At 44.4% G+C, this 13,655-nt stretch overlaps 1 protein-coding gene across 1 annotated transcript in view; it reads left to right on the forward strand.

Moving 5' to 3' along the window:
* LOC125455679 (pleckstrin homology domain-containing family G member 3) overlaps window positions 1–13,655 on the forward strand; it is a 183,706-nt gene that overhangs the window by 151,230 nt on the left and 18,821 nt on the right. The window contains exons 11-15 of the mRNA XM_048537980.2: window positions 1,117–1,203; window positions 1,765–1,798; window positions 3,238–3,339; window positions 6,211–6,249; window positions 9,092–9,102. Of these exons, the coding sequence (XP_048393937.2) occupies window positions 1,117–1,203; window positions 1,765–1,798; window positions 3,238–3,339; window positions 6,211–6,249; window positions 9,092–9,102 (273 nt within the window). The remainder of the gene's footprint in view (window positions 1–1,116; window positions 1,204–1,764; window positions 1,799–3,237; window positions 3,340–6,210; window positions 6,250–9,091; window positions 9,103–13,655) is intronic.

Here is a 13,655-nt window from a genome sequence, read left to right on the forward strand (position 1 = left end):
AAGGAAGTGGTCGTTAGTTTGGAAGGTGCTGTCTGGGGATCTTTGGTGAATTTCTGTAGTGTAGCAGTGTGTGCTATCTACAAGATGCTACTGAGCGTCAGTGGTGAAGGGATGTGGATGCTTGTGAACGTGATACCAATCAAGCGGTCCGCTTTGTCCTGGCTGGTGTCAAGATTCTTGACTGTTGTTGGAGCTGCACTCATCCAGGCAAGTGGGAAGTAGTCCAGCCCATTCCTGACTTGTGCCTTGTAGGTGGTGGACAGACTTTAGAGAGTCAGGAAGTGAGTGACTTTCTGCAGCATTCCTAACCTCTGACCTGCTCTTGTAGTCACAATGTCTGTGTGGTGGGTCCAGCTAAGATGATCAATGAAAACCCCGTAGGATGCCGATAGTGGGGAATTCAGTGATGGTAACACCATTGAATATCACATGAACTTCTGCACATCTCACCATCCTTCGTCACTTTGTGTGCAAACTTTTCATGAGTGTTCCTTCAGCAATTCTCAAACACTAAACAAATCCAAACGAGGAACTGTGGATGCTGGTGATCAGAAATAAAATCAGAAACTACTGGAGAAAACTTCAATTCTGAAGAAGGGTCACTGGACCCGAAACTTTGCTTTCTCTCCCAGATGCTGCCAGACCTGCTGAGCTTTTCTAGTAGTTTCTGATTTTGCATCTCAGATGATGCCTGATGGATGACTGTGTGCCAGGAGAGGTGGCTGGAAAATAGGCTGCGGTAGATTCAGGGAACGTTGAAGTCAAAGTGTAATGGGCTCAAACCCCTCTCCAGAAAAGTACTGGGCAAATTTTTTTTTGGTGAAGGTGCCAACATTTGGATGAAGGTTTAAACTGAGGGCACAGTCATCCGCTTGAGTGAGTCATTTTTTTTTTGGTGAAGTTTATTGGTTACATGTATTTTTTTAAGATAAAGGCGCTTGCTGCATTTTAATTGATGCTCACATCAGCCGTCAATTATCAAGAACTGCCAAGAGGAAGATCGGGCTAGTTGATTTTTTTTTAATCTATAAACTAACGAATTAAGAGCAGAAGTACGCCAATCGGCCCTTCGAACCCATTCAGTAAGTGACCATGTGGCATTCTGGTCTCTCTCAGGCAAAGACAGTGGAAGAAAAGCGTCTCTGGACACATCACATAAAGAGGCTAATTCTAGAGAATTATCATGCCATCATTCCACAGAAGGTGAGCTGCTCCTTGAATCAAAACAGGCTGCCCATAGCACGGCACTCGATTCCAGGTCCATCACAAACATTAGATAACAATATTTAATACCAGGTCTGTTTTGCAATATTTGTTTTGGCCACCCACTTCGGGACCTTGTGTTTAAACCCCACCTAGACAGCGTAAGGTTGGATGCTGGACACAGTTGTGGATAAACAAGGTTCCCATTCATTAATAAGTTGCTGCTTTGGTCTCAACCTTCTGTAGTCTACCCCACTCTAATCCAACCTGTTGCAGCCTAACTTACTCCAAGGTAATCTGCACTAATCCAACCCTACCCAATCCAGGCTGTTTAGGTGCATGTTTCTCTCTGTTAGGGCCTTGCTGGTGCTGTGCCTTCGACAACTGATGTGCACGTGACCCAGTATTGACTTTTCTTATTTAATATGGTGTAATAAGCAGTTGCCAGCTATCCCTTGTCTGAGTTGCGTGATGCTGGTGGAATGTTGTTTATTCCATTGTCTGTGTGTACATATATTGTCCTTGGCTTAAAGAAACTTGATGTTTGTCATTTCCTTTCAGGCCAAGGAAGCCATCTTGGAAATGGATTCCTACTGTAAGTAAGACCTTCTCAAACTGACAAGTGACTTCAAAGCTTTAAATTACTGGTTTGGGAACTCTGTGTTTTGTTCACATTGTCAAAATGGAAGTTTGGAAAAAGTAGAAGATAAATTTTGACATTTCTGGGATGTGCTTTTGAATATACTGTGGACAGATGCAGATCCCTATGCAGACTGGATACGTGCAGCAGTAAAACAGACCCTTTGGTGCAACTTGTCCATGCCAACCAGATATTCTAAATTAATCTAGTCCCATTTGCCAGCATTTGATCCGCTCTTACACCCTTCCTATTGATGTACCCATCCAGGTACCTTTTAAGTTTTGCAATTGGACCAGCCTCCTCCACTTCGTCTGACAACTCATTCCATACACATACTACCCTCCTGTGAAAATGTTGCCCCTTAAGTCTCTCTTAAATTGTTCCCCTGTTATGTTAAACCTATGCTGTCCAGTTTTGGACTCCCTTACCCTGGGGAAAAGACCTTGGCTATTAATTGTATCTATGCCCCTCATGACTTTTTAAACCTTTATAAGGTCGCCCTCAGCCTCTGATGCTGCAGGGAAAATAGCCCTAGCCTATTCAGCCTCTCCTTATAGCTCAAGCCCTCTAATCCTGGCAACACCCTTATAAATCTTTCCTGAACCTTTTCAAGCTCAGCAACATCTTTGCTATAGTAGGGAGACCAGAACCGAACACACCATTCCCCTCAATAGTTTGCAGACTCCAGTGTATAATTGCCCCAGATTAAGTCTGGCATGCCCATTATATTCGGGGTCATCATGAGGATATCTAATGTTCAGGAGATCAACCTAGCATCATCAGGGGATTTATAATGGGTTTGGAGCTGGGGCAAGTTGTTGGGGCAGAGTAAAGGGAGACTTTGGTCAATATCTGACCTGGGTCATGCGATGCAAAGACTGAAGTGTGCGAAATTCCCTTTTGTTACTATTCTGTAGGGCCTTGTTAATGTGTCATCTTATTCTGAGCATGAGGTGAGCCAATTCAGAACTAACCCGTGATAATGATATTTAAATGAGTTAAATACTTAACCTAAGGAATTTCTTCTGAGGTAGACAGCGGAAGCAGTTAGCATTAGCTTATTCAATTCAGTTAGAATTGATTTCCAACAGAATAATGTATTTTGGAATGTAGTACAGGTGTCTTTTGAGGCGTAATGCATGGTAAAGGCAGGATGTTTGCAAGGGAAAGTCAAAGACTGATTTAGATGAATTGATATGATTGGTCAACGGCTTCATTAATGTTGAATCAGGTGATAATCACAATGGTGGGTGAGTTCAGTAGTTCTCTCCCTTTTTTTCGGTCATTTTGCTATCCCTGTGTTCCTAAACATTGATTGACAGTTTATTCCTCCTCCTTTGTAAACTCAGTGGCTGATAGGTAATTGATTGCTCTTCCTGCTGTGATCTGTCTAGATCCTTCCAAGTACCGGTACAGCCCAGAAAGATCCAAAAAATCCATGACCACTCAACCGGTGGAGGAAGTGGTGAGCTACCGTAGGGGCCGCAGGCAATCTGGTAAGATCTAGCTTGGGATCGGATGGGCAAGGGACAGACACAGAGAGAGCGGAAGGAACTCTATCCTACCCCCCTCTCCATCCACCTTAATCCACCCCCATGTGACTCACTGGGGAGCAGGCTTGGGCAATGTGGTTACAGTACAGGTGGAGGCCATTCAGCCCACCTAATGCCAGGCCATAATCTTCTAAACGAACGCAGAGAATGTGACAGGGTGCGAGAGGTACGCAGCAGATTTGGCAGCATCCAGAGACAGAGACAGAGACCTATTATGACTCTTTGTCAGCTTATTCAAAATAATTTTTGGAATTAGTTTTGCAGGGTCCCAGGCTGTCTGCCATCTTGATGGCCTGGAGGAGGCCATTTACTCTGAGTGCCCTCTTTCATCAACCCAAGAGATTGCTGCTCCTGGATTTCTGGCTAAACTCCAGTCCCCTCTTCCAAATTTTTGGATACCTTTCGTTGAGGGGAGCATGTTGGAGGTTGGCCATCTTATCTTGGCCGGAAGCTTGGACAGGTCCAGGCAGAATGCCTTTGTGATAGGTGCAGATCATTTGGCCCAATTCTACAACTCGTTTCCATGGATACATTTGTCACCCACGCTGGTGTTCCTGAAGATGGAGCACATGCTGTTCATTGGAGGCCCTGTGCAAGAGGTGGGCCATCAGAGAAACAGAAGTGCGTTGTCCATATTTGAAATCGAATTTTGGTTCTTTTCGTTGGATTAGATTTCAACTGAAGTTTATTGGTTGCACTTTTTTTTATTAAGAGAGGAAGGCACTTACAGTCATAGGGATGTAAAGCACAGATACAGACCCTTCGGCCCAACTTGTCCATGCCGACCAGATGTCCTATATAAATCTAGTCCCATTTGACAGCCTTTGGCTCATATCCCTCTGAACTCTTCATATTCATATACACATCCAGATGCCTATTAAATGTTGTCATTTTACTAGCCTGTACCACTTCCTCTGGCAGCTCATTCCATATGCGCACCACCCTCTGTGTGGAAAGGGTCGCTGCCTTAGGTCCCTTTTATATATCCTTCCCCTCTCACCTTAAACCTATGCCCTGTAGTTTTGGACACCCCCCCCTCCCCACCGCTCCCCCGGGAGAAAAGACCTTGCCTTTCACCCTATCCATGCCTCTCCTGATTTTATAAACCTCTATAAGGTCACCCTTCAGCTTCTGACACTCCAGAGAAAGTGACGCCAGTCTATTCAGCCTCTCCCAATAGCTCAAACCCTCCAACTCTGGCAACATCCTTGTAAATCTTTTCTGAACGCTTTTGACATTCACAACATCATTCCTATAGCAGGGATGTCAGAGTTGTATGCAATATTCCAAAAGTAGGCAAACGAATGTCCTGTACAGCTGCAACATTACCTCCCAACTCCTATACTCAGTGCACTAACCAATAAAGGTAGGAGTACCAAACACCCCCTTCACTATCCTATCAACCTGCGATTCCACTTTCAGTGAACTATGAACCTGCACTCCAAGGTCTCTTTGTTCAGCAACATTCCCCAGGACCTTGAGTAAGTGTGTAGGTCCTGCCCTGACTTCCCTTTCCAAAATGCAGCACCTCACATATATCCAAATTAAACTTGATCTGCCACTCCTCAGTACATTGGCCAAGATCCCGTTGTATTCTGAGGTAACCTGCTTCCCTGTCCACTACATCTCCAATTTTGGTGTCCTCTGCACACTTACTAACCATAACCACCTATGTTCACATCCAACCCATTTATATGTTTGAATTGATACTGACAAACAGGAAACTGAGTTAGTCAACATTTCTTATCTACAAATGTACACATTAGGCATAGGCCACTCAACCCTTTTGAACCTGCTATCCCATCAATAAGAACTTGGTTGATCTGATCTCCATGTTCCCACCCACCCACGGCAACCTTTCACCCCCTTGCTTTTCTTCCTCTGCCTTTTAAAAATAAGATTCAAAAGTAGCCTGCTTTTTGAGAGAGTGAATTCCAAAGACTCGCCATCCTGAATGAGAGAAAAGATTTTTCATCTTTTGTCCCTAAAGCTGGCAATTCCTTCCTTTTGAACAGTTCTAGATTCTTAGCAATTCAGGAGCAGCAATTTCTCACTCAGTTTTATTTCGTCTAACACCAATTTTGCAATTTAGTGACTTTCAGGTTTTAGCTGGACACCGCAGTTACAATGCTGGCCTGCTTTGTCTGCGCGACTGGCCATAGAATCAGCAACACCACCTCAAGTTGTTTTACAGCTTCACTGTCCAACTTTGATGGAGTGTTGGCTGGGACATTGATGGACAACAGTGTGACTCCCTCCATGCTCTCTCAGCCCAGCCCACAAGCAGCAGGCTTTAAGGTTGTAAAACGAGCTGCACGCCGCAAACTTGACGCAGCTCTCAGCAGCAGCGGCAGCAACAACCTGCATTTACGTAGACGCCCCACCCTTTTTACCTGCTTCGCAAGAATGCACGATTCCACACCAAGTCCACCCGAATTTAACAGCGCCTTACTGCCAAGAGAGAGTTGGAGAGATCAAGGGAGGAACTTCAGGGGTAACTTGAACCCACCAGTGGTGGGGCGAAGTGGGTGGGAAGCCAGAGTTGGAGGAGCACAATTCTTAACAGATTGTTGGGTTGGAAATGTTCCTACCCGAGTGTAGGACCGTAACAAACTCACTGTGCTGAAAAGGCCTGCAATCCTGAGCTGGGAGAACTCGGTTACTAATGTGGCTCACTGGTGCTTTGAACTGGAGTCTTCACAACAAGCCTAGTGAAAGGAATGCAAGGCTCTGGAGCCATTCATTTGTATGGCAATAATCTGAGAGGATGCCTTTATCTCTTACTCTTTTCTTCATTTCTCTCCCCCCTCGCAGAGCCGACAAAACAGATCCTGAAATCCTTGGTACAGAGCGGTGAGTAAATTTACTCCCAAGCAAATAAGTACCTAGTTTCACTGCGATCCACCACTCCTGCTCCCTCCAAGGTGCCACCTTCTGCAGTAGACTAGCTCTGCAGACGCAGGCCATATACCATCCAAGGGCCAATCCTTTACCTTTTGAGATCCCTCCCTACAATCCCCTCACTGCAGCTCCTGTGCCTATTTCAACAACAGAATATGAGCAACACTGTTTAGCTGTGGGAGGCGTCATGATTGAAAAGATCATTTCCCATGCACCCCCCACCCCGATCCTGCCCAGGGGAAGCAGACCATTCAGCCCTTCCAACATGTTCTACAATTCAATGAAAAGATGGCTGCTTAGCCCGTCAATTGCCACCCCCACCTACCCTGTTTCTGTAACCGTTACTTCTCTTCACTAATGCAGATCTACCTGTGTTAATTTTAAAATTTTCAATTTATTCCTTTTATTTTGGGGAAGGAGGTTTCTAGATTTCCAATATCCTTAGTGTGAAGACATCACCCTGAATGGCCTGGCTCTGGTTTTAAAGTGAAGTTCCTTTGTTCTGGACTCGGAGGAAATAATTTCTACTGGACCAAGAGGCCTGGGTTCAAATCCCACCTACTCCAGATGTGTGTGTTCACATCTTTTGAGCAGGTCAATTAGAAAAATAGTCGGAAATAATTTGTAATCCAGTATTCGGGGGATTTGAAGTTACTCCAATTAGAACATAGGCTTAATTTGGACCATTATTTTTCATAAACTGTGACAGAATTTTTAAAAAATTTGGAAGTATGTGCCTGATACAGACCATGGAACCATTTTTCTGGGGACCCGGGTTCAAATCCCGTCACGCAGATGGTGGAATTTGAATTCACTAAATATCTAGAATTAAGAGTCTAATAATGACCATAAATCCATTGTTGATCGTTGAGGAAAAACCCATTTACTAATGCCCTTTAGGGAAGGAAACCACCATCCTTACCTGGTCTGGCCTACATGGGTCTCCAGACCCACAGCAATGTGGTTGACTCTTAACTGCCCTCAGGGCAATAAATACTGCCTGGTCAGCCATGCCCTCATTCCGTGAATGAATAAAGAAAAAGAATTGTTGATTGGCTGTTGAAAAGACTATCTGGTAATCATCAGAATCCACACAGTTAGATCACACCTTCAGTTTATATACTCAAAACAATGCTACTTAATCTACTCTCACAGTTAAGCCTTTTTAACCCTCAATATTGCTTTAGCCAGTGTGTGTTTTTAGTCTCTTCAAATGTTAGCAAAGGTACATTCTTCCAGAGGTGGTTTATTTCTTGATGGGGAAAAAATAGTTCCTCGAAGGATAACATTTTGAAAAAATGAGTGCTGATGACCTGATCTCAAGCAAACTGTACGATACCATTGGTGCCTGACCCTGAATAAAATTCTTCCCTCTCTCACATTCCCCACCTCTTCCTAAAGGCACTGATCCATTATTTGGATGGCTGTTTCTGAGGCATCTCTGGTAACTCAAGCCTGAAATTGCTATTTGGCTGTGGGGGGAAGCACGGATGATCAGATGTGAGCCTCAACAATATTTATCCATTACATAGGGATGAGCTTATTAAGTCTCTGAAAGAAACACTTGCATTTATATAACTGTCACAACCTCAGCATTGAAGTGTTTTGCAAACAATAACTTGTAACATAAGAAACACAGCAGATAATTTATACACATGAGATCTCACAAATAGCAATGTGATGATGATTAGATAATCTACTTTAAAGATGCTTGAAGATAATTATCTGGCAGAACATGAAGCATGACCTCCCCCAATCTTCAAAATATTTAATATATGAAATCTTTGAGAGGAAGGGGTTTAATATTTTATCTCATTGAGAAAATTGTACATGTCATAGCAGCATCTCTGAACTAGAGAGTGAACCTAGACCTTATGCTCATGACATAATTACACAATCTTTTGACCCAGAGGCAACAGAGCTATGAGCCCTGCCAAATCTGAGGCTCCATCAGCCTTTGTCCACATTCCGACATGTTTTCCCCCTTGCTGCATATTTGTGCACCCTGTCCTTGATACTTGAGATAGCTGGATAGTTGGCCGTAGCAAAGTTCAAGGGACGTCAAAATCAAAATGTAAGGGGCTGAAACCCCACTCCAGGAAAGCACCAGATCTAGGCCGGCCGGTACTCAAGTAGTGCTGAGCAAAGATTTCATTTTTGAAGGTGCCAACATTTGGATGAAGTTTTAAATTGAGGGTCAAGTTGTCATCTTCGTGAATCGTCAAAAAAAATACCAGTACACCTTTCCAAAGAAGAGGTGTTCTTTATAATTATTCATCTCTCAAACAACATTATTAAATACACTGTCAATTTAGTTACTATCTCATTTCCGTTGGTAGGAGCTTACTTGATGCCAACTTCTTATATTTGAATAGTGACAATCTTCTGACTACCTCATTGGTTGCAAAGCACTTTGGGACATTCTGAGGTCATGAAATGTGTTATATAAACATTATCTTCTCAACAATTAATGAGCTTCTACAATCTCCTTGTTGCCAATCATTCCCTTCCCAGCCTGTGGCAAATGGCATCATCAGCTGAGAGTGTTGGCACTGGTTTTTCCTGCCACTGCCACTTAAGGCACTGTACCCTCTCTTTATGCCGACTAAGCATTGCTGCTAATTTGACAGTGGTCACCCATTTCGCCATTGGCCAGCCTTCCCAATATGTGATATCTAATGTTCTCTGTGTGTGTTTCTCTCTCTCTCTCTCTCTCTCTCTCTCTCTCTCTCCCTGTCCCCTTCCCCACACTGCATTCTTCTGATATGACGGCACCCCACCTTGAACTCCACAGTTTCTCTAAAGGTAAGACCATCACTTCTGCTCTAATTGTGCTTGGCTTTTGTATATTAGGTTACGTGTGTCAATGCTAATGGGTAATTGCAATGTTTTTCACTCTTTCCACCTCCCCCACCCTCCTCCACAAGAAGGATAGTTAGATAGTTAGATTCTTAGCAAGATTCTGGCTTTACAACCTCCATCCAGAGTTCAGGTTTTGAACCTGGAGTGCCTGACAACTTGTTTGTCCAGCATACAATACTGGCACCTCCCCCCACCGTCCCCCCCCCCTCCCCCCGCCCCAACCCTTCATTCACATAAGCATCTGATAGTCGTCATTTACGTGAGCAATTGGTTTATGCTGGTCACGTTGGGCTCAAGCCTTCTACCTTGGTTGCATTGTGCTCGGTGGTAGTGCTGACCAGAGAGAGCTGGTTGACGTTGAGTCTCACTCCAGCCAAATTGGGCCAATCTCTCAAACAGGATACTGTTGGGGGGTGAAATAGCTTCTCAGGAGATCGCACAAGCAGCAGCCAGGCCTGTGGCACCACAACCGGTTCTGCTGTAGAGCAGGGCAGGGCAAAGTGCGGGCGAGTGACAGGACTAGGTGACTTGATAATCAGGGCACAGACAGATGTTTCTGTGGATGTGAACGAGACTCTAGGATGGTGCATTGCCTCCCTGGTGCCAGAGCCCTGCATGTCTCTGAGCCAGTACAGGACATCCTGAAACAGACAAAAGTCATTGCCCACTTTGGCACAAATGACGTAGGTCGGAATTGGGGAAAGGTCCTGCAAGGACAATTCAGGAGTTGGGTAGGGAGCTAAAAAGCAGGGCTACCAGGATAGTCACCTCAGGGTTATTGAACGTGCCACAAGCTCGTGAGGCCGCGAACAGAGAGTACAGTTGAACACGTGGCTAAAGAGCTTGTGTAGGAGAGAGGGCTTTAGATATGTGGATCATTGAGATGTTTTCTGGGGAAGGTGACACCTGTACAAGAAAGACGGGTTGCACCTGCACTGGAGGGGCACCAATACCCTGGGCGGGAGGTTTGCTAGAGCTCTTCGGGAGGGTTTAAGTTAGCGTGGCAGGGATCAGGAACCAGAACATCAGGCCAATAAGTGTAGGGACTGGGAACAAAAGAGAAACTGAGATATGCATAGTGCAGAGTAAACGCAGGCAGAGGGAAGTCATGGGGCTCAGAGGGACTGGAGGTCTGGAGTGCATTTACTTCAGTGCAATGACTATAGTAGGTAAGATAGTTGAACCAAGAGCACGGATTACTGCATGGAATTACAGTGCTATTATCATTACAGAGACATCTAACGTTCCGGGATATAGCTGTTTTAGATGGGACAGAAAGGGAAACAAAAGGGGTGGGGGAGTTGCACTGCTTATTAGGGATCACATCACAGCTTTATTGAGGGAGGACACATCGGAGGGATCTTGCAGTGAGGCATTATGGGAGGAGCTCTGGAATAGGAAGCGTGAAATCACAATATTGGGAGTTTTCTGTGGACCTCCCAACAGCACCATGGGAAACATAGGGTCAGAGATGTAGTCAGATACTGGAAAGGTGTGAGAAAAGAAGGGTAATTGTGATGGGTGACTTCAGCTTTACTTTTATTGACTGGGACTCCCTTAGAGCCAGGGGCTCGGATGGAGAGCAATTTGTTAGATGTGTCCAGGAGGGTTTTTTGAGACCGTACATTACCAATCCAACCACAGAGGAGGCCATAATAGACTTGGTATTAGGAAATGAGCCAGGAGAGGTGCTCCATGTTCCAGTAGAAGAGCACTTTGGCCTAAGTGACCATAACTTCATAAGATTTCGAGTAGTCATGGATAAGGACAAGAATGGTCCTTGGGTGAGTGTGTTTAATTGGCCAAGAGCCAATCCAAATTAGACAGGGATTGATGAATGTGGATTGGGAGCAGTTATTTGAGGACAAACCTACGTCTGGCATGTGGGAGGCTTTTAAAGTACAGGACATGCATGTCCCTGCAAAACTGCAGGATAGGAATAGCAGGATTTGGGAACCATGGTTGCCGGAGAAATTGTAAGCTTGGTCAAAAGGAAAAAGGAAGCATGTGATAGGCCTAGGCAGCTAGAATAAGCCCTTGAGGAGTTTAGCAAAACTAGGAAGGAAGTTAAGTGTGGAATTAGGAAGGCTGAAAGGGGTCCTGAGATGTCTTTAGCAAACAGGGTCAAGGAGAATCCCATGGCTTAGAAGAAAGAGGGTAGCAAGGGAACAAGTAGGCCCACTTGAGGACAAAGGAAGGAAGTTATGTGTGGAGCTACAGGAAGTGGGAGAGATCTTTAACAAGTACTTTGAATTGGTATTCTCTGAGGATAAGGATACGACTGATGTTGAGGTCAGGGATGAGTGTGTGAATGTTCTAGAGAATGTCACTATAGTGAAAGGAGGCAGTTTTGGGTATCCTAGATTGCATTAAGGTAGGCAAATCCCCAGGGCCAGATGGGATCCATCCAGGTTTCTGAAAGAGATAAGGGAATAAATAGCTGGGCATTAGCAAATACCTTCACTTCCTCTTTGACCACAACGAAGTTCCAGAGGACTGGGAATTTACCAATGTTGTTCTCTTGTTTAAGACATGAAGCATGGATAATCCAGTGAATTCTAGCCAGTGGGCTTGATGTCTGGTTTGGGGAACCTCTTGGAGAAGATACTGAGATATATGCATATTTGGAAGAAAACGGACCAGTTAATGACAGACAGCATGGTTATGTACAGGGAAGCTCATGTCTCAGCAACCTGATTGAATTTTTTTTAAAGAAGTGATGAAAGTGATTGATGAGAGGAGGCCTGTGGATGTAGTTTATGTGGATTTTAGTATAGCATGGTAGATTGGTACAGAAACTAAAATCATATGGGATTCGGGGTGGACTGGCTAGATGGATACAAAGCTGGATTGGTCATAGAAGACAGGTGGTAGCGGTAGAAGGGTGTTTTTCAATTTGGAGACCAGTAACTAGTGGTATTCTGCAGGAATCAGTCTTAGGTCCTCTGTTGTTTTTAGTATATGTAAATGTTCTGGGGAAAATGTGGGTGGTCTGATTAGAAGTTTGTAGACACACGAAATTGGAGGAGTTGCTGATGATACTGATCATTGTGAAAGGATACACAGGGTATAGATAAATTAGCAACTTGGGCACAGAAATGACAGATGGAGTTTAATCCAGACAAATACAAGGTGATGCATTTTGGAGGTTTAAATTTAGTTGTGAATTATACTGTAAGTGGTAGAACTGTTAGGAACATTAACATACAGACAGATCTGAGCGTGCCGGTCAACAGTTCCCTAAATGTGGCAACACAGGTGGCCAAAGTGATTAAGAAGGCACATGGCATGCTTGCCTTCATCGGTCAGGTCATGGGGTACAAGAGGTAGCAAACCATGTTACAGCTACATAAAACCCTTGTCAGGCCACATTTGGAGTTTGTATGCAGTTTTGGTTACCACACAACCAGAAGGATGTGGGAGCTTTGGCGAGAGCACAGAGAAGGTTCACCAGGATGTTGCCCAGTCTCAAGGGCATTGACTATGAGGAAAGGTTTAAAAAAAGGCTAGGATTTCACTGGAAAGATGGCAGCTGAGAGGTAACCTGATAGAGGCACAGCTAGGGTGGATGGTCAGAGCTTTTTGCTAGGGTTGAAGTTTCAATTACAATGGGGGCATAGCTTCAAGATGAGAAGGAAAGTTTAAGGGAGATATGAAAAGGAGATATTTCATGCAGAGAGTGGTAGGATTCTGGAACACACTGCCAGAAGTGGTGTAAGCAGGCACATAGCGACAATTAAGAGGCATCTGGATAGTTACATGAATAGAAAGGTAATAGAGGGATATGGACCAAATAAGGGCAGAAGGTTTGTGTTTTTTTTAGTTTAGTCAGGGCATGATGATTGCCACAGGCTTGGAGGGCTGAATGGCCTGTTCCTGTGCTATGCTCCTCTTTTGTCCTTTTCTTTTTGTCTGACCCCTGACTTGCTGAGTCAAAGGAAGCCTATGCATTCAGACTGATCCTGACTGTCTGAGTTGTTGGTATTGTATAGAAACCAGGCTCTCCCATTCATGCACATTTTAAACAACAGACCAGAAAATGGCTCACAGCTTGATGCTTTGTCGGGCACCTTGTGCCCAGATAGCAATGTAACCAATGCCTGTCAGTGCCCCCACCCGTGTGGTCATTGACTTGGCACTCACCCTAGAGGTTTCAATCTATTATTTCCCCATCTTTATCAGCCTGGTGGAATGTTAATTTGATGCTGAACAATTGCTTGGTAGTACAGAGATAAACTTCCTTTAAAAGGAGACTAGAAGTTGAAGTTTTTCATTGTGTGCTTACCAGGACTGGAATGCAAGACTTTGAAGGGATGGGGGAGGTGTGAAGAAACACTGTGTTGTACAGCATGAGAAGAGGGTCATGAGTACTTGGGCCATCATTGGCATGGAGATACATTGAGAACAATCAATCCTAATTCTGAGACCAGCACATTTACTCCGATTGGCCAGGGATGTTGCCATGGGAATGTAGCAGAGATTGGCATTACCATGAC

This window comes from Stegostoma tigrinum, chromosome 10 (assembly GCF_030684315.1).
Source record: "Stegostoma tigrinum isolate sSteTig4 chromosome 10, sSteTig4.hap1, whole genome shotgun sequence".
In the NCBI taxonomy this organism is placed as follows: Eukaryota; Metazoa; Chordata; class Chondrichthyes; order Orectolobiformes; family Stegostomatidae; genus Stegostoma; species Stegostoma tigrinum.